This window comes from Ursus americanus, chromosome X (assembly GCF_024610735.1).
Source record: "Ursus americanus isolate L20-20 chromosome X, mUrsAme1.1.p, whole genome shotgun sequence".
NCBI classification, from domain to species: domain Eukaryota; kingdom Metazoa; phylum Chordata; class Mammalia; order Carnivora; family Ursidae; genus Ursus; species Ursus americanus.
The window spans coordinates 44,225,375-44,249,279 of record NC_142164.1 but is presented as its reverse complement, the minus strand read 5'-3'; the positions used below and the strand labels follow the sequence as shown (position 1 = coordinate 44,249,279).

The 23,905-nt window shown below is 42.3% G+C and overlaps 2 protein-coding genes across 5 annotated transcripts; both read right to left on the bottom strand.

Moving 5' to 3' along the window:
- Positions 1-1,089: 1,089 nt before the first annotated feature.
- On the bottom strand, positions 1,090-3,558 carry LOC123787049 (transcription elongation factor A protein-like 3). Of its 3 annotated transcripts, none has more exons than XM_087859758.1 (3): positions 3,291-3,558; positions 2,332-2,400; positions 1,090-1,978 (listed from the first exon to the last, which is right to left on the bottom strand). In XM_087859758.1, exons 1-3 carry the CDS (start codon positions 3,317-3,319, stop codon positions 1,348-1,350), a joined length of 729 nt encoding a protein of 242 aa, XP_087715884.1. In that variant the 5' UTR covers positions 3,320-3,558; the 3' UTR covers positions 1,090-1,347. The 3 variants fall into 3 exon arrangements, with proteins under 3 accessions (XP_087715884.1, XP_087715882.1, XP_045645435.2); XM_087859756.1 differs by lacking the exon at positions 3,291-3,558 and adding an exon at positions 2,922-3,074 and having other exon boundaries at positions 2,331-2,400; XM_045789479.2 differs by lacking the exon at positions 3,291-3,558 and adding an exon at positions 2,934-3,074 and having other exon boundaries at positions 2,331-2,400.
- A 16,523-nt stretch (positions 3,559-20,081) lies between these two features.
- BEX5 (brain expressed X-linked 5) lies at positions 20,082-22,236 on the bottom strand. Of its 2 annotated transcripts, none has more exons than XM_045789470.2 (3): positions 22,120-22,236; positions 20,945-21,011; positions 20,082-20,668 (listed from the first exon to the last, which is right to left on the bottom strand). In XM_045789470.2, the coding sequence occupies exon 3, from the start codon at positions 20,638-20,640 to the stop codon at positions 20,299-20,301; it is 342 nt and encodes a 113-aa protein (XP_045645426.1). In that variant the 5' UTR covers positions 20,641-20,668; positions 20,945-21,011; positions 22,120-22,236; the 3' UTR covers positions 20,082-20,298. The 2 variants fall into 2 exon arrangements, with proteins under 2 accessions (XP_045645426.1, XP_045645427.1); XM_045789471.2 differs by lacking the exon at positions 22,120-22,236 and adding an exon at positions 21,523-21,715.
- Between the last annotated feature and the right edge of the window lie 1,669 nt (positions 22,237-23,905).

The following is a 23,905-nucleotide window of genomic DNA, read 5'->3' as shown; positions in this document are numbered from 1 at the left end:
CCTGGTCTAGCCTGCAATATCTGAATTTGATGGAGATATTCATGTATGCAAAAACACACATACCAAAAAAATACACATAAATTATCATTTTGAAGTAGCACTAGTGGGATACTTACAGGTAACTGAATAACTATAACTCAAGTGGGGAAAGAGCTTTATTCACACTTCTATAAGGGTCAAGGGTGGGTGGGCATTGGCTTTAGAGAAATTGATAGGACTTTGGCACCTTAAGGCCTCCAGATCATTATTATCAGTAATAGGTACAGAACCCAGGAGAAAGGGCACAGTGCCCAGCAGACATGGAAGTATCCAGGAGATAATGGCATTCATCTTCTAGCTGCCTAGACTTATTACTGGGCACAGGTGAGAGATCCTTCAGTCCTGCTCCAAGTGTCTGATTCCATCCATATACCTGCTGATGCCTGGGAATGGTGTGGCAGCCATCTCCCCCCGACATACACGCAAGTATTTGGTAGAGGCTGGGTTGAAACACAGCTCATCTGATCCACTTTGCAGGTCCATGAAGCAAGTAATATCCCCATTTCACAGATGACAACATTGACCCTTACAGCAGTGGGTCTGTTATAACTGTCAGCTATGCGTCCTAGAAAATGTGAGTTTTATCTATTATTGTACATTCAGACAACAGGAAGTTTAAGTGTCTTCCCTTCCCTCTTAAACTCACAGAACAGTTCAATCACTTACCATTTTTTCTTTTCTGATTTTAGTTATTTTTTATTATGACAAACACAATTCATATATTTAGGAAAAAGAGATGAGTGACCAAATAAAGCATTACACACGGTGGGAGCCATAGGACGGTACAAGACTCAGAAGGAGCAGCTGTGCTCACTGACATGGTTACAACTAGGGGAAGACATGGGGTTGGGCATGCCTGCAGAGGAATACCATGGAAGTACCTAACCATGAGGGGATTGAACTCAGTTTTTAGTATGGGTGAGACCTACTTTGACTACCATGTGGGAAAAGCCATTGCCTACTTTTTAGTGTAACACACTTTCAAAGTTTTCTCTGTGCACAAATGCATTATGCAAACATATTTTTACAAAAATGGTCTGATACTGTATATGTGGTTCTGAAACCTGTTTTTTCTTTATTGTTATTTTACAGTGTACCATGAACATTTCTTCCATGCACATGGGTGAAAATCCCCTCCTGAAAGACAGAGAACACTGTAGTTGGGTCAAAATGCTGCTGGTAACAAGAGTGACACCTAAAGCAAAGTATCGGCTTAAGGTTAAAGCACATAGCCTGGCAAATGCCTGCCAGGGAAAGCAGCGTCAGCAATATTCTCATCAGAGAAGTTAGAACTGAAGGCCAAAGGCATTAAAGATATGGGATATCATGTAAACCCCTTTGGCCCCTACCTCCGCCCCTCATTCCTCTGACACCCCGCTGCCCCCTTGGGGCAAACGGATCCGGTACATCTCTTTGCATCCAGTGAAAACCACCCATTTTCTGTTTTTTCCTTAGCTCTTCCTGAGCCCTTGACATATCTCCACATTCTCTCATCATCTCCTCACTGCCCAAGTGCCTTTCCTGTAAATTCTCCTGATAGTCCTTGGGGGAATCATCTGTCCCCCTGTCCGTTTTTCTTTTTGCTTTCCTCGGCACGTAATCTTCAGCTGGGCGCTTTTCGGCAGCCCGTGGCTCACCCTCCGGCTTTGCCAGGGATTCTGGCTTGCCCTCACTGTGTGGTTTTCCCTCATTTTCAGACTTGCCCTGCTTTTCTTGCTTTCCCTCATCTTCCAGTTGTCCCTCATCATCTGGCTGCCCCTTACTCTGGAGCTTTCCCTCATACCCTGGCTTCCCCTCCATTTCCAGCTTTTCTTCCTCATCTGATTTTTCTTCATCTTCCGGCTCTACTTCATCTTCTGGCCTTCCCTCGATTTCCAGCTTGCCTTCATTTTCGTTGTAGAGATTTTCCATGTTGAGATTTTCCCTTCTTTTCCTTGTCCTGGGGGGTAGGGTGGGATGGGGGGGTAAGAGAAGTCAAAGGAGACAAGGGAAACTGAGGACTTGGAGGTGGAATGCAGGTGCTGATAGTACCGGCATCCTTCCCCGTGGCTGGGGAAGCCCTCCAAGTGTGTCTTCTGCCTACCCTTTACCCCACAATTCACCCCACACGTGAGAGCCAACCATTTCCCTGGCAGGCCCTACCACTTTCTGTACCATCCCTCAGTGTGGCGGGGTGGGTGCAATATACATGGTGGTGAGATGGGCAGTGGGGACCTCAAATTCTGCCCACACTGTGCCCTCCGCACCCTCTCCCCACCGTTTCTGTCCAGTGGTCTCCCCCTTTCACTCACCTGCAGGGATTCTGAACAGGTTGTTCCTCCTTTTCTAGCCTTGCAGAGTGCTGGGGACAGACACACAGACCTGCAGACAAACAGGAGACAGGGGCAGGGCCTGTGTGCTCAGCCGACTGAGGTTTCTTTCCTGAACCTGCGCCCTCCTCATGCAACATTTCCCTCGCCTACCTCCCCCGCATCCCAGCCGCCATTAATTTTCAGGCCTCAGGCTCTAAACCAGGATGCTTTCCAAACTGTTTGGGTCTCTGTGTCCCCCTCCCTTGCAGGCAAGCCGCCCACCCCCACCCCCTTTCCGAGGAGGTCAGTATTTCCTTTCAGGTGCAGAGCGTGAGGGGGGTTATTTCTAGAATATGTCTACATTTCACTGTCGCACTGCGGGGGCGCCTCCCCCCATTTCAGGTCCAAAATGAATGGAGGGTGTAGAGGAGGGGCGTCGAGGAGGCGGTGGGGTGCTCCCTCCCCACCTGCCCACCTCCGAGCGGCATCCCCCTCCTCACCAACCTCCCGGACCCCATCCCACCCGGTGCTGCTCCCGGATCCTACTCCCAGCCACCTCCACCCCTGCCCGGGGCCGCCAGCAGCGCCCACCTTCACACTGACCTGCGGGGCCCGGGGCAGGCCTGCGCCTCCTCGGGCTCGCCGAAGCCCGCTCGCCCCTCGCCCGCCGCCCGGGCAGCTCAGGGAGCTGGTTCCGCGCGGGCGACGGGAGCGGACAGCGCAGGGACGGGACCGCAGGGCGGGCGAGCGGGCGGGCGCGGGGGCTGCTGCCCACGTCGGCGCCCAGCCGGTCACGTGAGCGCCGCGTCACCCGAGCAGCTCAGTCCCCCCCCGTCCCACCCCCTCACCCCCATCCCCAAAGGACCGAGCAACCACACACGATGGGGGGGGGGCGGGGGGCAAAGGGGGAATCCAGCAGCGAGCAGAAGCCTGGAGGATTCCCGACCGCAGGTGCTTTACCTGGCGCATCTCAGGTCCTCGGACAGCATCCCTCTGAGATGTACGTCATTGCCAGGTGTGAGCGCTGATCACAGGGACCGTACCCGCTTTGCCCGGAGCGCTCATCAACTGAGGCCCACAGGCTGCTTTCAAGACCGGCTCTGCCGGACTCCCGAGCCCAGGTAGTAGTGCCCGCCAGGAAGCGGCGCTGCCACCTTGAGTAGCTGTGTTCCTGGGCCTCCTCTTTCCTCAGTCCACATGTTCTCTCTCCCTGAGTGATTTCTGTTCATTTCCCTCTAAGCACAGATGATTCTCAAGTCTCCATCTCCAGGCTATTTCCTCCCCTTAGCCACAGACCCTCTTTGCCAACTGTCGATTGGATACCACTGCTTGAATGTCCCTGAGGGATCTCAAAATCCATATACCACAACGGGCTTTCAGCAACTTCCTTCTCACCTTCTCCGTTCACTTCTCTTTGCACTTGAAACTTGCACTCCAATATTTGACCTGTTCTCATGTAGAATGTCAGGTAGCTAAAAAAGAAAGCATTAAAAAATTTTTTTAAATGTATCACAGATGAACAGATTTATTATTTTTTTAAAAGATTTTATTTATTTATTTGACAGAGAGACAGCCAGCGAGAGAGGGAACACAAGCAGGGGGAGTGGGAGAGGAAGAAGCAGGCTCCAAGAAGCAGGCTCCTAGGGGAGAAGCTTGAAGTGGGGCTCGATCCCAGAATGCCGGGATCATGCCCTGAGCCGAAGGCAGATGCTTAAGGACTGCGCCACACAGGCGCCCCTGAACAGATTTATTGTAATCTTTGGTCTGCAACACAATTGTATCATTAATCCTTTTTCCCTCTTTCCTTTCCTCCCCTTTATTTTTTCCCTTCCCTTTCCTCTTTCATACTGTGAAACCACCACCCAACTCAAAAACTAGAAAATTGCCAAAACTATAGTTGTTACAGTGTAACATCATATACTTGGTTTTGACGATGTGACTATTATGTGTCTTGGTTTGGATCATGTTTATCCTGATTGGAGTTAACTGAACTTCTTGGATACATAGATTAGTGTGTCCCATTAGGAGTAATTTTTAGCTTTTATTTGTTCAAAAATTCTTTCTTCCTGTGTCTATCTCTTTTCTCCTTCTGGGATTCCTATCATGCATATGTTAAGTATGCTTCCTTGTGTCTCCTGGTTCTTTTAGGCTTTGTTAATTTTTCTTCATTCTTTTTACTTTTTGCTCCTCAGACTGGATAGTCTGAATTGATCTATCTCTGGAGTAACTGATTCTTTCTTCTGCTTGCTTAAATATGCTGTCAGCCCCTCTAGTGAGCTTTTCACTTCAGTTATTTTCAGCTCCAGAATTTATATTTGTTCCTTTTTATAATCTATCTCTATATTCTGTCCCTCTGCTGATAGTTTATATTTGCTGAGGCATTTTCCCCTCATTTCCTTAGTCCTTTGTCTATGGTTTCCTTTAGCTCTTTGAACATACTCAAGGAAGTTGATCTAAAAATTTTTTCCTAGTTTGTCCAATACATGAACTTTCTTATATTCAGTTTAATAATTTTTTTCTTTCCACTATTTCCTAGAAATAGACCATACTTCCTTGTTTCTTCATATGCCTCATAAGTTGTGTTGGAATCTGGAAGTTTTGTTTATTAGAAAATGTCAACTCTGTAAATCAGATCCTCCCACTTTCCAGGGTTTGTTGTTGTTCTTTGTTGTTGGTTGTTTCTTTGTTTAGTGACTTTTTAAAATATTTTTTGTAAATTCTGTATTCTCTGTCACGTGTAGCCACTGAAATCTGTGCCAGATTAGCTCAATAATCAACTGGTATTTGGACAGAGTTACTTTAAATGTCTAGAGCCAACAGAAAAAAGAATACTTTCCCAGTCTTTGCAGATGAGCTCTGAGTCTAGGTATTTTTAATGCTTTACTTTGTGCTTGTGCAGACCTTAAGGCCAGCCCACGGTGAATATTTAGGGTCTTCTCTGGCCTTTTTCTGAGCATGTATCCAATCTTGGGTATGGACATATACTATTTGATTCCTTAGTATATATGAGTTTTTAAAAGTGCTTGTTCCTCCATGTATGTCTTTTCCCCAACTTCTCATACTTATACTTCTCAATCTGTCTATTGTTTATCCCAAATGTTGTTCCTCACCCTAGGCTGCTGTGGTCAATACCTATAACTTTAAATGTTTTAGGCAAAAGTCACCCGGGTAGCTGCCCCAGTGCCAATCCAAGGAATGCTCTGTATCATGTGATAGAAGGAAGTTTTTGTGCTGGTCTTTGAGGGAACAGCCAGGTAAACTAGGACCCACAACCACAATTCTATGAGAATAGGATCTGAATTCTTCTCTCTGGCACTAGCCATCTAAATCAGGATATTAAGTTGTCATGCACAGACTGCTGACAACCTAGGGCATGGTGGATGGTAGGCAGACCACAAAGCAGCAGCCTCTTTTTTCACCAAATTTCCCCCTGGTTGTTACAATTTTTATTTTACTAGATTCCAGAGTTCTACAAAAGTTGATTCTGATACTTTTTGCCAGCTTATTAGTTGCTTTTGGGTGAGGGGTCAAGTCCCAGAATTCCATTGCTATTTTCAGTAAGGTTACTTTTCTTTCTATTTGTCAGTGTTGGTAGTTTGTGTCTTTATTGGAATTTGTTCTTTTCATCTGTCTTGTCTTATTGTTATACGGCTGTTCATGGTATCACTGTATAATCCTTTGTAAACCTTTAGAGTTAAGTCATGTCCTCTCTTTCATTCCTGATTTTAATAATTTGAATCCTTATCCTTTTTTTCTTGGTAGGTCTAGCTATAGCATTGCCAGTTTTTTTTCCTTATCTTTTCAAAGAACCGGCTTTTGGTTTTAGTGATGTTCTCTATTGTTTTACTATTCTCTATGACATTTATTTCCACTCTAATTTTTACTATTTCCTTCCTTTTGATTTCTTTAGTTTTAAGCAGTTTTTTTCTAGTGATTTAAGGTGAGAATTTAAATTATTGATTTGAGATTTTCATCTTTTTAATATAAGGATTTAGAACTATAAAATTCCCTCTAAGCACTGCTTAACTATATCCCGTAAGTTGTGGTATGTTGTGTTTTCATTTTTATTCATCTCAAAATAGTTTCTAATTTCTCTCATGATTTCTTCTGATTAAATGTAAATATACTGTTTAATTTCTGCATGTTTGTAGATTTTTTCAGATTTCCTTCTGTTTTTGATTACTAACTTAATTCCATTATTCTCAGAGAATATTATTTATATGATTTTAATCCTTATAATTTATATGGTATTTTATTATGGCCTACTGTATGGTCTATCCAAGAGAAAGTTCCATGGGTGCTTGACAAGAATATGTATTTTGGGGGCGCCTGGGTGGCTCATTCGTTAAGCATCTGCCTTCGGCTCAGTCCCTGATCCCAGGGTCCTGGGATCGAGCCCCGCATCAGGCTCCCTGCTCTGCTGGGAGCCTGCTTCTTCCTCTCCCACTCCCCCTGCTTGTGTTCCCTCTCTCACTGGCTGTCTCTCTCAGTCAAATAAGTAAATAAAATCTTTAAAAAAAAAGAATGTGTATTTTGATGTTGCTTGGAGTATTTTATAGATGTCTGTTATTCTAGTTGGTTTGGTTTTATTCAACTGTCTTCTTTTTTTTTAAGATTTTATTTATTTACTTTTGAGAGAGAGAGAGTCAACACAAGTGGGGGGTTGGGAGGGAGGGGCAGAGAGAGAACCAGACTCCCCTCTGAGCAGGGAACCCGATACAGTACTGGATCCCAGAACCCTGGGATCATGACCTGAGCTGAAGGCAGATGCTTAACAGACTGAGCCACCCAAGCACCCAACTGTCTTATTTTCTTATTGATATTCTTCCTACTTGTTCCATCAAGTTTTTAAAGTGTCATTTTGAAGTCTCCAGTTACTATCATCAAATTGTCTGTTTTCCTCTTTTTTTTCTGGCAGTTTGTGCTTCATGTATTTTGATATTTATATATGTTTACATATGTTTTAATATATTCCTGATGGGCCGGACTTGTCATTATAAAATACCTTTCTTGTTCACCAATAACATTTTTTTAAATTTTTTTTAAAGATTTTATTTATTTATTTGACAGAGATAGAGACAGCCAGCGAGAGAGGGAACACAAGCAGGGGGAGTAGGAGAGGAAGAAGCAGGCTCATAGCGGAGGAGCCTGATATGGGGCTCGATCCCACAACGCTGGGATCACGCCCTGAGCCGAAGGCAGACGCTTAACCGCTGTGCCACCCAGGCGCCCCACCAATAACATTTTTTGTCCTAAAGTCTATTTTGCCTGATATTAAAATAGCCACTACTCTTTTCGTTACCCTTTGCATGGTATATATTTTTCCATCTTTTCACTTTCATTCTATTTTTTTGAATCTAAAGTGTTTCTCTTGTAGATAGTATGCAGTTAGATTATGCTTTTTTGCCCATTCTGCCAATTGATGCCCTCTGAATGGAGTGTTTAATCAATTTGTATTTAATGTAATCATGGGTAAGGTAGAATTTACATCTGCCATTTTACTATTTGTTTTCTATATGTCTACTGTCTTTTTTGCTCCTTTATTTCTCCACTATTGCATTCTTTTGAAAAGACATTTTTAGTATGCCCTTTTAATTCTGTTGTTGTTTTTTAGAAGATTTAAAAATTATTTTCTTAGTGGTTGCCCTAGGGATTAAAATTAACATCTTAAAACAATCTACTTTTGTCAATTCTCACTTAATTTCAATACCATTAAAAAGTTTGTTCTAATATATCTCCATTCCCTCCTTCCTCCTTTGTGCTATTATTGTCATAGAAACTACACGTTTAGCCATTGTATACCCATAAACACTGTTTTATAGTTATCGTTTTTATGCAGTTTTCCTTTAAATCAAATAGGAAAGAGTCACAAACATACATTTATACTGTCTGTATTTTTTATTGCTGCTGTAACAAAGTACCACAAACTTCATGGCTTAAACATCAGAAACTTATTGTCTTACAATGCTGGAGGTCATAAATCTGAAATAATTTTATGGGGCTTAACCAAGGTATTAACAGGGCAATACTGCCTCTGGAATCTTTAGGGGAACATCGATTTCCTTGCCTTTTCCAGCTTCTAGAGCTGCATTTCTTGATTTATGTCCACTTCCTCTATCTCCAAAGCCAGCAGCATAGCATATTCAAATGTCTCTGATTCCATCATCACATTCCTTTCTTCCTCTTCAATGTCAAATTTCCTTCTGTCTTTCTCTGGTAAGAACACTTGTGATTGCACTTGGGCCCCACCCAGAAGATCCAGTATAATCTCTCCACCTTGAGATCCTTAACTTAATCATACCAGCAAAGTCTGTTTTTGCCATATAAGGTAATATTTATAGGTTACAAGGTTTGGATATGAGTACCTTTTGGGAGGCCATTATTTAGCCAACCACTTTGTCTTTTATATTTACCTATTTTAGTTACCTTGCCAGTGGTCTTTATTTCTTAATGTGGATTCAAGTTACCATCTAGTGTCCTTTGATTTGAGCCTTGAGGACTCTGTTTAATATTTCTTATAGAACAGTGACACTGTCTAAAAATTCTCTCAGTATTTGTTATCTGAGAATGTCTTAATTAATACTTAATTTTTAAAGGAGAATTTGTTGGTTAAGAAGTCTTGGTTAATATTCATTTTCTTCTGCATTCTGAAGATGAATTTCCACTGTCTTCTGATCTCCATGATTTCTGATTAGAACACTGCTGTGGATTAGTGTTTTTCATCAAATTTGAGAAGTTTGGGCTATTGTATTTTCTTTTTTTATATATATAATTTTTATTTTCTTATATTAGTCACCATACAGTACATCCCCAGTTTTTGACGCAATGTTCCATGATTCATTAGTTGCGTATAACACCCAGTGCACCATGCAATATGTGCCCTCCTTACTACCCGTCACCGGCCTATCCCATTCCCCCACCCCCTCCCCTCTGAAGCCCTCAGTTTGTTTCTCAGAGTCCATAGTCTCTCATGCTTCATTCCCCCTTCTGATTACCCCCCTTTCTTTATTCCTTTCTTCTCCTATCGATGTTCCTACTTCTCATGTTCCATAGATGAGTGAAACCATATGATAATTGTTTTTCTCTGCTTGACTTATTTCACTTAGCATAATTATCCTCCAGTCCCATCCATGTTGCTGCAAATGTTGTGTAATCGTTTCATTAGCCATCAGGGAAATTCAAATCAAAACCACCTTGAGATACCACCTTACACCAGTTAGAATGGCAAAAATTGACAAGGCAGGAAACAACAAATGTTGGAGAGGATGTGGAGAAAGGGGATCCCTCTTACACTGTTAGTGGGAATGCAAGTTGGTACAGCCACTTTGGAAAACAGTGTGGAGGTCCCTTAAAAAGTTAAAAATTGAGCTACCCTAGGATCCAGCAATTGCACTACTGGGTATTTACCCCAAAGATACAGATGTAGTGAAAAGGCCATATGCACACCAATGTTCATAGTAGCATTGTCCCCAATAGCTAAATCGTGGAAGGAGCCAAGATGCCCTTCAACAGATGACTGGATTAAGAAGATGTGGTCCATATATACAATGGAATATTACTCAGCCATCAGAAAGAATGATTACACAACATTTGGGCTATTGTATTTTCAAATGTATTTCCTTGTTGCTTCCTTTTTCTCATCTCTTTCTGTTATTCTTATTATGTCTATGTTGGTATACTTGATAGTGTCCCAAGGTTCTGTGTCTCTATATACTCTCATTAATTTTTGTTTCATTTTTCAGACTTGAAATCTTTATTTACCTATTTTTAAGTTGAGTGATTCCTTCTTCAGCCAGCCCAAGGGAATTTCTCATTCCTATTATTTTCTGTTCAATGGGGAAAAAGACTATTTTTTCAATAAATAGTGCTGGGAAAACTGGACATCCACATGCAAAAGAATGAAGTTGGACACTTACCTTACACCACTTATAAAAAGTTAACTCAAATGGATCAAAGTTTTCAACATAAGAACTGAAACTGAAAATCCTGGAATAAAAAGGTGGGAAAAACTTCATGTCATTGGGTATGGCGATGATTTCTTGAATATGATACTCAAAGCATAAGCAACAAAAGAAAAGATAAATTGGAGCTATGGACTGAGTGTTTGTGTCCCACCAAAATTCACATATTGAAGCATGCTAGAAAAAGCCAATGTTGTCCTGAAAGGATTGTTAAACTCAATTGTGGTGAGGGTTCAGAAAGGAAAGAGTGCTAGAAATAAAGTTTTCATCTTCTTAGAGAATAATACATAAATAATCATGTATAGAATGTTGGTAGTAATATGGATGGTAGAGGCCATTCTGTGAGGTCTCAGAATGAGGAACATATTATTGGACAATGGAGAAAAGGCAACCGTTGTTATTAGGTGGCAAATAACTTGGCTGAATTGTGTTCACATTTGAGTGTTTTGTAGAAGGTAGAACTTGCAAGCAACAAAAATGGATTTTTAGCTGAGAATATTTTTGGGAAAAGTGTTTGAGGAGTATCTTGGTTCCTCCTGACTGCTTATCATACAATGTGAAAAGAGAGAAGTGATTGAAGAAGGAATTGTTAAGCTAAAAGGAACCAGAGCTTAAGGATTCGGAAAATCCTTGGCCCACCTAAATTGCAAAAAAAAAAAAAAAAAATTAGAAAACAGGTTCTAAGCCTATGGTGGAACAATCATTTGATAAGGAGATTAGTATGGGTGTGAACCACAGTTCTAATCAGCCACCCCAGCAGAAACACTGCCAATTTGAACCGAAGAGGATAAAGATGGGGTGGAATGAAGGAAGCTTTTCAGTTTCCAAATTCTTCAGGACAGGATAATAAACCTATTCTGCTATGAACTTGCACTATTCAAGAATAGGAAAGAATGGCTATGAAGATGATTCAGAGATTATCAAGGCCACCATCTTCAGTGTCAATAAGTTAGATAGTCTCTAACCAAAGCCATGGGTGGTCCAGAATCAAGGAGCATAGCTCCCACCTGGCAGACCACTGGGGATTTGTTCTCCACCTATCAGAGATTATATGTGGGTGGCCCCATGAAGAGAGCTGACATGTGGGAAGGGCTACCACAGAGCTACAGCATGGGCAGCAACCCTAGGAGCTACAGGAGTGATACTGCCACTTCAGAGGGCCTGAAGGGCAGAACATTGGATCAAGGAAGATTATTCTCATGCTTTAAGATCTAATGGGATTTGTCTTGCTAGGTTTTGGACTTGCTTGGGACCCATCACCCCGTTCTTCTTTCCTGTTTCTTCCTTTGGAATGGAAATGTCTATCCTATGCCTGCCCCACCATTGTATTTTGGAAGCACATAACTTATTTGGTTCATAGGTTCATAGTTGGAAAGTAATTTTGCTTCAGGATGAATTACACCTAGAATCTCACCCATATCTCATTTAGGTAATATTTAGAAGAGATTTTGGACTTCTGACTTTAGACTTTATGCTGGAATGAGTTAAAGCTTTTAAGGCTGTTGGGATGTAATGAATGTGTTTTGCATGTGAAAAGGACATGAATTTGGGGGGCCAAGGTTGGACTACTATAGATTGAATGTTTGTGTCCTCCCAAAATTTATATGTTGAAACCCTAATCCCCAGTGTGATGGTATTTAGGGATGGGATCTTTGGGATATAATTAGATTTAAATGAGGTCATAAGGGTGAAGCATCTAGATAGAATCATTGTCCTTACAAAAAGACGACGAGACCAGAGTTCTCTCTCTTTCCAACATGAAAGGATCAGCAAGAAGGTGGCCATCTGCAAACTGGGAAGAGGACTTTTACTGGACACTGAATTTTCCAGAACCTTGATCCTGGACATCTCAGCCTCCAGAACTGCAAGAATAAAATGTTTGTTGTTTAATACACCCAGTCTATGGCATTTTGTTACAGTAGCCCAAACTAATACAATTGGAATTGATCAAAATATGTTTTGTGCATCAAAGAACACTATCAAGAGCTAAAAGGCAACCTACAGGATTGGGGGAAATATTTGTTAATCATATGTCTATTAAAGGAGACTATATAAAGGTCTCCTACAACTCGAAAACAATGGGCCAAGAACTTGAATAGACATTTCTTCATAAAAGATATGCAAATGACCAAAGCATATAAAAAGATGCTCAACATCACAATGACAGAAATGCTAATCCAAAGAACTGTGAGATATGCTTCACACCCATTAGGATGGCTATTATAAAAAAAAAACCTCAGAAAACAATGTGTTAGGATGTGGGGAAAATGGGAACACTTGTACACTGCTGATGGGAATGTAAAGTGGTACAGCAGCACCAACATGCTGTTAACTAAAAAAAAAAAAAAAAAACCCAAAACATATCATTATCATATGTTCCCGGGAATCCATTTCTGGGTATATACCCAAAATAATTGAGAGCAGAGGCTTAAATAGATACTTGTACTCCCATGCTCATAGCAACATTGTTCACAATAGCCATAAGGGAGAAGCAGCCCAAGTGTCTATTGAGAAATAAATGGACAAATAATACGTGGTATATACATTAAAAAATATGATTCAGCCTTAAGAAAGAATAAAATTCTGCTACACGCTATAGTATAGGTGAACCGTGAAAATATTATGCTAAGTTAAATAAGCCAGACACACACAAAAAAAGTACTGTATTATTTCACTTATATAAGGGTCCTACAGGAGTCAAATTTATACAGACATAAAGTAGAATAGTGGTTACCAGGGGCAGTGAGAGATGGAGAATGGGAAGTTATTGTTTAATGGGTATAGAGTTTCAGTTTGAAATGATGAAAAATTGCTGGAAATGGATAGCAGTGATTATTCTACAACAATGTGAATGTACTTAATGCTATTAAATTGTACACTTAACAATGATTAAAATGTAGATATTACATTATGTGTATTTTTCCACAATAAAAATTAAAAAAAAAAACATGAACCATTTTTAAAGTGAACAATTCAGTGGTATTTAGTGCATTAACAATGTTGTGTAGCCACCACCTCTACTTGGTTCCAAAACATTTCTATCATTCCAAAGTAAAGCTACTTACTCATTAAGTAGTTTCCCTCCTTTATGCTATCTACCTAATTTCTGGCAATCACCAATTTGTGTTACATCCTGTTCTGGCCTTCTAATTCAGTCATAACAAAATACTACAGGTTGGGTGACTTAACAGAAATTAATTTCTCACAGTTCTGGAGGTTAAAATTCCAAGATCAAGTTGTCAGCAGGTTTGGTTTCTCTTGAGGCCTCTTCCCTTGGTTTGCAGATGGCTGTCTTCTTGCTTTATCTTCATATGGCCCTTTTATTTTGAGCAAACACTCTTGGAGTCTCTTCCTTTTCTCAGGAGAACGCTTATTTCATTGGGGCCCCACCCTTAAGACTTTATTTAACCTTATTTACCTCTTTAAAGACCATATCTCCACATATAGTCACGCTGGGGGTTACAGCTTCAACCTATGAATTTGGCGGGGGGCACAATTCAGTACATAACATTCCACCCTCTGGCCCCCCCAATATTTATGTCCTTCTCATATAGAAAATATAAAATACATTTATTCCATTCCAACATACCCCAACGTCTTAACCTATCCCAGCATCAACTCCAAAGTCTCATCTCACTAGCTAAATGAAGTCTGGGTGAGACTAGAAGTATGATTCATCCAGAGGCAAAAATCCTCTTTAGCTGTGAGCCTGTGAAATAATTTAAGTGCTTCCAAATATGATGGTGGGATAGGCATATAATAGATATTCTCCTTTCAAAAGGGAGCAATCCAATACTGTGAAGCTTTCCGCATGCTTTCTTCTAAGAGTTATGGTTTTAGCTCTAGGTTTAGGTTTTTGACCCATTTTGAGATAATTTTTGTATATGGTGTAAGTTAATGGTCCAACCTTGTTCTTTTGCCTATGAATATGCAGTGTTCCCACGACCACTTGTTGAAAAGTATGTTCTTTACCTATTGAATGTTCTTGGCACCCTTGTTGACTTTCTTTTGATTACGCATGTGTGGGTTTATTTTTGAGATGTCTATTTTATCCCATTGTCCTACATGTCTGTCATTATGTCACCACACTATTTTGATTATTGTAGCTTTGATAACAGTTGCACTGCAATGAGTGGATTCTTCTGAAGAGCTTCCACAGGGAGCATTACCCTGTGGTAATTAATTTCTGACTTCTGGTCTCCAGACCTGTGAGAGAATAAATTTGTATTGTGGTAGTTTTGTTTGTTTGTTTGTTTGTTTGTTTGTTTACAGCAGTCACAGGAAACCAATACAAATGAATATTTATGCTTATTTTCAACTTCCCACTTTTTCCCTGAGACAAGAAGATAAACACTCCTTAGTAATGGGATCAATTCAAAATGGCTAGGATGGACTCTCACAACCAAAGTTTTAAATTGGCAAGAGGAATGAAATTTTTATTCATTTTATTGTTTATATGTTACCCACATTGGAATGAGAGAAAAGCATTGCATAGTCTTCAGTTGAGGAAATCATGTTTTGTTTTGTTTTTTTAAAGATTTTATTTATTTATTTGACAGAGAGACACAGCCAGCAAGAGAAGGAACACAAGCAGGGGGAGTGGGAGAGGAAGAAGCAGGCTCCCAGCGGAGGAGCCCGATGCGGGACTCGATCCCAGAACGCCGGGATCACGCCCTGAGCCAAAGGCAGACACTTTAACGACTGCGCTCCCCAGGCACCCCTTGTCTTTTATTTTTCTAATGCTCAGATAGGCCTTCTCCTCTATGCTCTTTTCCTTGAATACAGACTAACATATATCTATATTCTCTTTTAGTTATTTTATTGGTTTGTCCTTAATGTACTTTAGATAAAAATGCATACACAGGTAACTCTCAAACTCTAGTGTGCAACAGAATCACCTGGGAGTTTGTTAACATTGCAGTTACCTAGGCACCGTTACTAAAGGGTAGTCTTGGGTGAAGGGACAGGATTCTGTATTTTAAACAAGCTCCACATGTGATTCTGAAGCATTTGATACACTAGCAAACTTGAAGGAACACTCACATATACTATTTTTTAAAAGATTTTATCAGAGAGAGAGAGAGAAAGAGAGAGAGAGCGAGCGCGCATGCGTGAGCATCCTCAAAGACAATGGGGGGAGGGGCAGAGGGAGAAGCAGACTCCCTGCTGAGCAGGGAGCCCCAGATGCAGGGTTTGATGCAGGGCTCCACCCCAGGACCCTGAGATCATGACCTGAGCCAAAGGCAGAGACTTAACAAACTGAGCCACCCAGGTGCCCTCGCATAAACTATTTTAAAAATTTAGGGTGTAGGAGGAGTTAAGATGGCAGAGGAGTAGGGGACCCCTTTTTCAGCGGTCCCTGAGTCAAGTTGGATAGGTACCAGACCATCCTGAACATCCACGGAATCAGCATGAGACACAGGAAGATAGATCTGGATCTCTACAAATGAACATCTCCAGCGCTGAGTATTGAGGTACGGAAGTGGGGAGCCGTAAAACCTTGCACAGATATCAGAAGATAAACGGAAGGGGGAGGGAGCCGCCGTGTTTGGGCGCCGGGAAGCAGTAGCCACCTGCACAGGGGAGCGGGCGGACTCGCGGATGGGCACCCACGAGAGAGCAGACTGAGACCATGAGCCGGGAACGCGCACCACCAGATCCGGTGCGCTCACTGGAGCCAGACTGAGACCGGGAGCTCCGGAGCACGCAGGGGCGGCTGGCGGCTGGCGGCTGGCGGTGTTAGAAACACAAAGGACAGAGACGCACAGGCCCTGGAAGTGAGGGCTGGGACACCGGGTGTGGGGCGCATATCCCGGGATGCTGCAGGGTTGAGCAGCACCAACAGAAACAGAGTTAAAGTGGCCAGAACATCAGTGGAGAACGGTCCGCGATCCCTCTGTTCTGAGACAGAGGCTGAGATTCGGCCACTGCTGCTCTGACTCTCAGAAGAGGCAAAGCAAGCTGCCAGTGAAAGCCATCAGAGAACAAAAGCCTGGAAATACCAGCTCACAGTGTGCCCATCCCCATTCCCCCTCGCAGGGGACATGGAGACTCTACCCAAAGAGGGTTGCCTGAGTATCGGCGCGGCAGGCCCCTCCCCCAGAAGGCAGGCTGAAAAATCAAGAAGCCCACATCCCTAAGATCCCTATAAAACAAGGGCGAACGGCCTGGGTCCCGGTCAATAATTTGGGCTCTGGACAACCCCTCAACCTCTCCTCATCAGAATGACGAGAAGGAGAAATCCTCCCAGCAAAGAAAAGACAATGAGTCTGTGGCCTCTGCCACAGAACTAATGGATATGGATATAACCAAATTATCAGAAATGGAATTCATAGTAACAATGGTCAAGATGATGTGTAGACTTGAAAAAAGTCTTAACGAAAATGTTAATGAGAATATAGAATCTCTAAGGGTGGAAATGAGAGCGAATCTGGCAGAAATTAAAAATTCTATGAGCCAAGAGAAACAAAAGATAAAATGAACTTGTGGGACTTAATCAAGATAAAAAGCTTCTGCACAGCCAAGGAAACAGTCAAAAAAATTAAGAGGCAGCCAATGGAATGGGAGAATATATTTGCAAATGATGCTACAGATAAAAGACTGGTATCCAAGATCTACAAAGAACTTCCAAACTCAATACGTGAGAAACAAATAAATCATAAAATGGGCAGAAGATATGAACAGACACTTTTCCAATGATGACATACAAATAGTTAACAGACACATGAAAAAATGTTCAAAATCATTAGCCATCAGGGAAATTCAAATCAAAACCACACTGAGATACCACCTTACGCCAGTTAGAATGGCAAAAAATGACAAGGCAAGAAGCAGCAATTGCTGGAGAGGATGTGGAGAAAGGGGATCCCTCCTACGTTGTTGGTGGGAATGCAGGTTGGTACAGCCACTCTGGAAAACAGTGTGGAGGTCCCTTAAAAATTTAAAAATTGAGCTACCCTATGACCCAGCCATTGCACTACTGGGTATTTACCCCAAAGAGACAGACGTAGTGAAGAGAAGGGCCATATGCACCCCAATGTTCATAGCAGCATTGTCCATAGTAGCTAAATCGTGGAAGGAGCCGAGATGCCCTTCAACAGATGACTGGATTAAGAAGTTGTGGTCCATATATACAATGGAATATTACTCAGCTATCAGAAAGAACGATTTCTCAACATTTGCTGCAACATGGACGGCACTGGAGGAGATAATGCTAAGTGAAATAAGTCAAGCAGAGAAAGACAACTATCATATGATTTCTCTTATCTATGGAACATAAGAACTAGGAAGATCGGTAGGGGAAGAAAGGGATAAAGAAAGGGGGTGTAATCAGAAGGTGAATGAAGCATGAGAGACTATGGACTCTGGGAAACAAACTGAGGGCTTCAGGGGGAGGGAGGTGGGGGAATGGGATAGACTGGTGATGGGTAGTAAGGAGCGCACGTATTGCATGGTGCACTGGGTGTTATACGCAACTAATGAAACATCAAACTTTACATCAAAAACCAGGGTTGTACTGTATGTTGACTAACATAATAAAAAAACATTAAAAAAATAAACAAAAAAATATAGGGTGTAATTCCTTCACTTTGATGTGTATTTCACAAGATCTAAATTCTAGATCAGTGAAATGAATTGCTTAGGATCACACAGTCAATCAGGGGTAGTGCAGAGAAAATAAACCAGAGGTACTTAGGTCACAAATTATACTCCGTTGTTCTAAACTCTACACGTATATCGGAATGACTATGAGTTTTTACAATGTAATGATCCTTTGGTGTCATTTCCAATGAGTCTGATTCAGCTGGTTGGGAGTGGATCCTGAGCTCTACTTCAAATTCTCAGGTAATTCAAACCTGCTGCCAAGGTTGAGAACCTATGCATTAAAGATAACAACATAAAAATAAGACAGTTGTTTCTTTAAAAAAGGCACAGTCTGGTGGAAAAATAAAGCCTGATATAGATAGATAGATAGATAGATATAGATATATGTTAATTAAGGCACTTAAAAAGTAATTTCATATATGCATGAGGAGGGGAGTGCCCAAACTTGAACTAAACCTGGGGGTCTCCACTTTAATTTATCTAAGTCCAGAGATGTCTGATGAACTTGTAGGATTTAGTGGGCGTGGAGTAAAACCTAGTTGACTGGATTTTTAGCCAGTGATTATGATGCAGTTGGTCTGTATAGCATATGCTGATAAACACTGACATATGTAACATTACAGTAAATCCATGTGTTGAAATTGTTGTATAATGCTTTCTCTGTTGTGTTCCTTTTTCAATTGCAAGCTACAGTCTGTAGGGAAAAAAACTAACTGGCCCATAAGTGATCAGAGGCAAACCTGAGCCCAGATTGCAGGACACTTGACTCGGCTATACTTAATTGTTGTACCCTGCAACTTACCAGTCTCTATGCTAGGAACCGAGGGTACCAGGACAAATTGGGAAATATTATTTACTATGAGAAAGGCACAGTCTACTTGGGGACCAGTGATGACTGTGTGATGGAAAATACTCTAAAACAAAGGTCTACCTACTAGGTCTCTAGTCTCAGCCAGTTTCCCATTGTCCTGTGATTATAGGTTTATTGGGCATAGCAAAAATCAAAGCAAAGAGGGAAACTTCTTTGATCCATGTAGGTTAGCGTGAGTAGAGACTACTGGGGATTCTAGGGTTAGGATGCTATGGACATAAAGCCACCCCCACACCTGTGCATGTGCTGAGTGAAACCTGTAGCACTGTCTGCACAGAAAATGGAGTCAAGGAAACAGGCCATATTCATCAGAGGATGGAAAGGATAGTCCAATTTTGAACACAATATCAGTGTCACTCAGATTTATCTAGGGGAAGGGGATAAGAAAGTCTGAGAAAAACCCTAAAGGGCTATTTGGACCCCTAAGCAGCACTAGGGAAGTACCCACCTGGACTAAGTATAACTACAAAGCAGTAAAGGGCATTCTCCAAATTTCTGAAAGGGCAAAATGGGAATTCAGACCACTGAAGGTTCAAGAGAAATCAGTAGGTCTTTGTCACCTTTAGGACTCCAGCACATCAGCAGTGGTGGGGACCAGTGGAGAAAGCAAAACCTAACAGAAGGGGAAGGAGTGCTTAGCAGTCATGGCATTACCTGGGGAATGGAGACACAGAAGCAAAGGTCTAGAAAGGTGTCACCCAGGGGTGCCTGGGTGGCTCAATTAGGCATCTGACTTTGGCTCAGGTCATGATCTCGGGGTTCTGGGATGGAGCCCTGTGAGGGGGCTCCCTGCTCGGCAGGGAGTCTGCTTGTCCCCCTGCCCCTCCACCCACTCATGTGCACTCTCTCTCATATAAATAAAATCTTTTTAAAAAAAAAGGTGTCACCCACTTGGCATTTAATTAGACTTGATGGTAGACATACTCCTTGGGCCCTTCTCTAAACATGAAGAGCATCTACAGGGTGCATGTGTTATGTTTATTTATAGATTAATAGGCTGACTGTAAAGAAATGTATCTGTAATAATGACCAGGTTTGTGCTTCTAAATAAGAGATCTTATTATAAGAGGTAATATAAGATTTACGTGTCTTTAAATTGTGTCTCAAGTATTTATTGATTATCTCCATTCCCTTTATAAGCCAACAGGCAAGTTCTTTGCCTCTTACCTTTTTTCTGACACACATAATACACATGTATTCATTTTGGAAAAATGAGAAAAAACAGGTCATCAAGAGAAATTAAACAAAGTAAGAAAAAAACATCCTGACACATATAATATGCATGCTTTTAAATGAGATAGTATATCTACAGACTGCTTTTTAAACTGCTTTATTATGTTCACAGTATGTAATAAACATCTTTCCATGCAAGTTGATGAAACTCCCCTGCGGACAGAAAAACTTCCAGAGTTAAGTCAAAATGAAATCTCCAATCAGAAAAATGATAGAACACCACAGGTTCACAGTAAAGGGTACATCAAGAAAATGCAACTTTGGGAAGCAGGGGGTTTATTATTATTAACCTCAGCATTCAAGGCATAAGGCAAAACTCATCATGATGGTCATGGTGAGGGGGATCCCCTATCAGAATGCGCAAACTGTACCTCAGCTGAAGCTCCCTAATTTTCCTCCTTAGCTCTCTCATCTCCTCCATGAACCGTTCCATATCATCTGCATCTCCATCTATCATGTCAAGGTTATTAACAAGCCTATTGGGCATATCCTCTCTAACATCAGGGGCAGGTGGGGCCCAACCCGCTCTAATATTTCCTCCAGGCTCCTGGCCTTCACCACCTCCCAAAGGGTGGGCTTCTTCTTCATTCTGCACTGGAGGCTGCTCGTCTCCTTTGCTTTCCTGGGGTACATTTTCCATGTTGAGGTTTTTTTCCTGCTTACTCTTCCTAGGAGATAAAAAGCAAGAAGGATGGAATGCGTTGTTAACAACAGGATTCAGAGCGATCAGAAAAGGTTTTCCCATTTGAGAGACTTCGTGCGCCCTCTAGGGGACGCCCCAGACCCAGCCCTCCTCCAAAGCCCACCATTTTCCGCGTCAATTTTTCCTTAGGTCACTCCTCGCACCTCCCGCACTTAACTCGGGCAGAAAGGACAGTGAGTCCCGCAGATTCTGTCTTAACCCCTGATAACCATACACCAGAGGGTCCCAAGCAGCCCCCTACCTGCAGGGATCAGAAGCGGTCTTCCTCTCTTAGCCTTGCAATCTGCTGCACCAACCGACCTAAAGACCTGCAGACAAAAATGCGACAGTGGCCAAGACTGATCACTTGATTAAAGGGCCAGTATCAGGGGCACCAGCTCCGTTGTTGATTTAGGTTTCCGTTAATCAAATGTTGCCACCTTCTCTTTCTCCTCCATCCTGTATCACGGCTTCATTTCCTGCCCTTTCATGCGCTACCCCGCCCTCCAGAAATAGGCATTGTAATCAAAGATGATTATTTCCAAACCAGTTTCACCTCTTGTTTAGGCCCCTTAACCCCTGTCTCATCCTTCCCGTCACCTAATTACCATTTCTTGAACGCTAATGGACAACCTGCTGTGCGGGGGAGCCAAAAGAGCTTGCTGGATGGTGACGTAGTTTATAAAAATTTTCAATATGTTTGGGTCCCACTAGCCTTTCTGGAACTCACCCTCCTTTCACTGCCCACCATTTTATGCATCAAAATGGACGAAGGGCGAAGAGGTAGCGTGGGCATTACAAACTGGACCCGCTGAGGTTTCAGCGCTTTGTCTTGCTTACCCCAAGGTCCGCAAGCAGCGCCCACGCTCACACCGACCTGCAGCGATCAGAAACAGCTTCTTGCTCCCCGACTATACCTCAGCCAGAAAGCTTCCGTTCGAAGGGACGCTTCGTCTTCCGCAGAAGGGAAGCGTTTCCCGAACCTAATCTCTGTCCCGATCCTCTGCAGCAGCCATCATCTCCGCCCCGCTCCGCCCCCCTCCCCCACCGTTTGCCGCAGCCCACCATTTCCGGCTCCAAAATGGACGGAGGGTGGAGAACAGATTTCAGAACGGAGGCCTAGACCCCCCCTGGAGTCCGCCATCCCCAGGGCCAACGGTTGCGACACCCTCCCGTCGCCCTGCAAGAATCAGGCTGTTTCCTCGCTGTCCCCTTCTCTGGCCCTTCCCTTCCAGACGCCGGATCGCCCAGGAGATCTTCACTCCTAGAACATCCTAACTGGTACCCATTCCCAACTCTTGGCTCCTCTCGATCTCCTCCCACCAAGCCCTCCATTTCTTGCACCATAAAAATGGGTATTGGGTAAGGGTAGAAAGAATCCAGTCCTGAACCCGCTCTGGTCTTAGCCCTCTGCCACCCCAGTCAGCGCCCACTAACCTGCTACGAATCAGGGTCAGCTTCTTCGACTTCCTCCTTCCCTGGGCTGCAGGCTCGCCTGCCTTCAAGGCAAGAGCGAGACCGCGCACAGCCACAAACGACTGCCAGACTGCAACTAGGAGGAGACACGAACCCACGCGTCAGCTCTAGGTCTCGTAAGGGCCACGTCACTGTGAGCTCAGATACCCAATTATGGTTCCCACCTGCATTGCGGCAAGAGGGTGGGGGCGGGAGCGTGGGCGGAGCCACCATTTTCTTCATCCGTGTCTTCTCTTCGCTACGCTACGTCGCATTCCTATTTTTTTTCCTGTTTGGCAGTCTTTAAGACCAAATTGATCATGATATTTTGCAGTTTATGTTTGCCTGTCTCCTGATTTCTGCCGGAGGCTTTAAATAATTACTTCTTTCTCTTCTAAACCATTAAATACCCACTTCTCTCCCCTCCACTCCCCTGCAAGTAAAACCCAGAATTACCCGTCATAGCGAGGCAAGGAAATCTGGAAAATACATAGAAAGTGACGTTTAAAATAAAATTTTAAAAAACAACCTTTTACTTTATTTCCCTTTCTGTTTTTTTGTTTTGTTTTGTTTTTTGTTTTTGTTTTTGAAGGGAAAGGGTGGTTATTTTTGTTTTGTTTCCCATTAGCATGCGTTCCATTTTTGGTTGTTGTAATTAGACAATACAGTTATTTTCAGTTGAAAAATAGGATTTCGAGTTGTAAAATCTTGACAACCTCCTTCTCCTGCAGGGCGGAATCACCCTATAAATATAGATGCTTCAGACAGCACCCCCCTTTTAAGGACTTTAGGTTATAAACCTAACCTGATGGTTCCCCTGTGAAGGGTCTCTGTGAGGTCTTCCCATGAGGTGCGGCACTGAGTCTTGCTGGTGGATTTTCATACCTATAGAGCCTGTGACAAACTATGGTCTCCTCTAAATTATCTTAGGACAATGTCACTTTACAAAACTCTAGCGTGGCCTCTAAAGTAGAACAAACACTGAAGTCTTCCAACAATCCAGAATAATAATTTTGGAAAGTTATGCTGACAGATACAAAGTATTGTGAAGTTATAATATTAAAAACAATATTATAGCAGAATAAATATAGGACAAATAAACAGTAGAGAAAGCCATTTTCAAGCCCAAATACAGAGAAATATTAGAAATCTGACAAATATTTTGAATTAGCAGGGAGAGGTTAGATTACTGAGGGATGGTGCTGGGATCATTGGTCAGCTATTTGGAAAACAAAATTGAAGTGCCTTTTTCCTGTTAAATACAGACATAAAATATTCAGATAAAAGGACACAAAACCATTGAAAGTAGTATATAACAAATGTTATTTTGTATATAATCTTAGGACAAAAAAGTTCGTTAGAACTATAGCACCAGAGACAGACATGGCCAACAGGTAACTGGCCCAATCCTGCTGGGGACCCTCTAAGTCTAAAATACCATGTAGAATGCCCCTCAGAATTACCCCAATTAGCAATGGGAAACTGGAGTGTTTATCCACAGGCATTGGTTATTTACTGGTAGATGTTACTCTGGGAATGTTAAAATCTCTGACACTTCGAGGTTGTCCTAAGCCTGGGTTGAGCAAGTTCCCAAGATACCAGAAAAAGTCCTCAGTAAAATTAGTAAAATTAAATACAGACAAGGTAGAAGGACAATATCAGCTTTATTCCTGCCTCGAGAAATAATACTACTCACATTTTACTCTGAATCAGTTCAAATATTTTCCTTTAAAATAAAGATAATACACACACACATCCATTCCAATAT

Bases quoted from the DNA above. Each gene is read 5' to 3' on its own strand.
- BEX5 (XM_045789470.2), bottom strand. From the start codon at position 20,640: ATGGAAAATGTACCCCAGGAAAGCAAAGGAGACGAGCAGCCTCCAGTG.
- LOC123787049 (XM_087859758.1), bottom strand. From the start codon at position 3,319: ATGCTGTCCGAGGACCTGAGATGCGCCAG. The intron at 2,401-3,290 runs GTAAAGCACCTG...GTTTGTCTGCAG, and splicing joins GAGGACCTGAGATGCGCCAG to GTCTGTGTGTCTGTCCCCAG. The intron at 1,979-2,331 runs GGTGAGTGAAAG...CCTACCCCCCAG, and splicing joins ACCTGTTCAGAATCCCTGCA to GACAAGGAAAAGAAGGGAAA.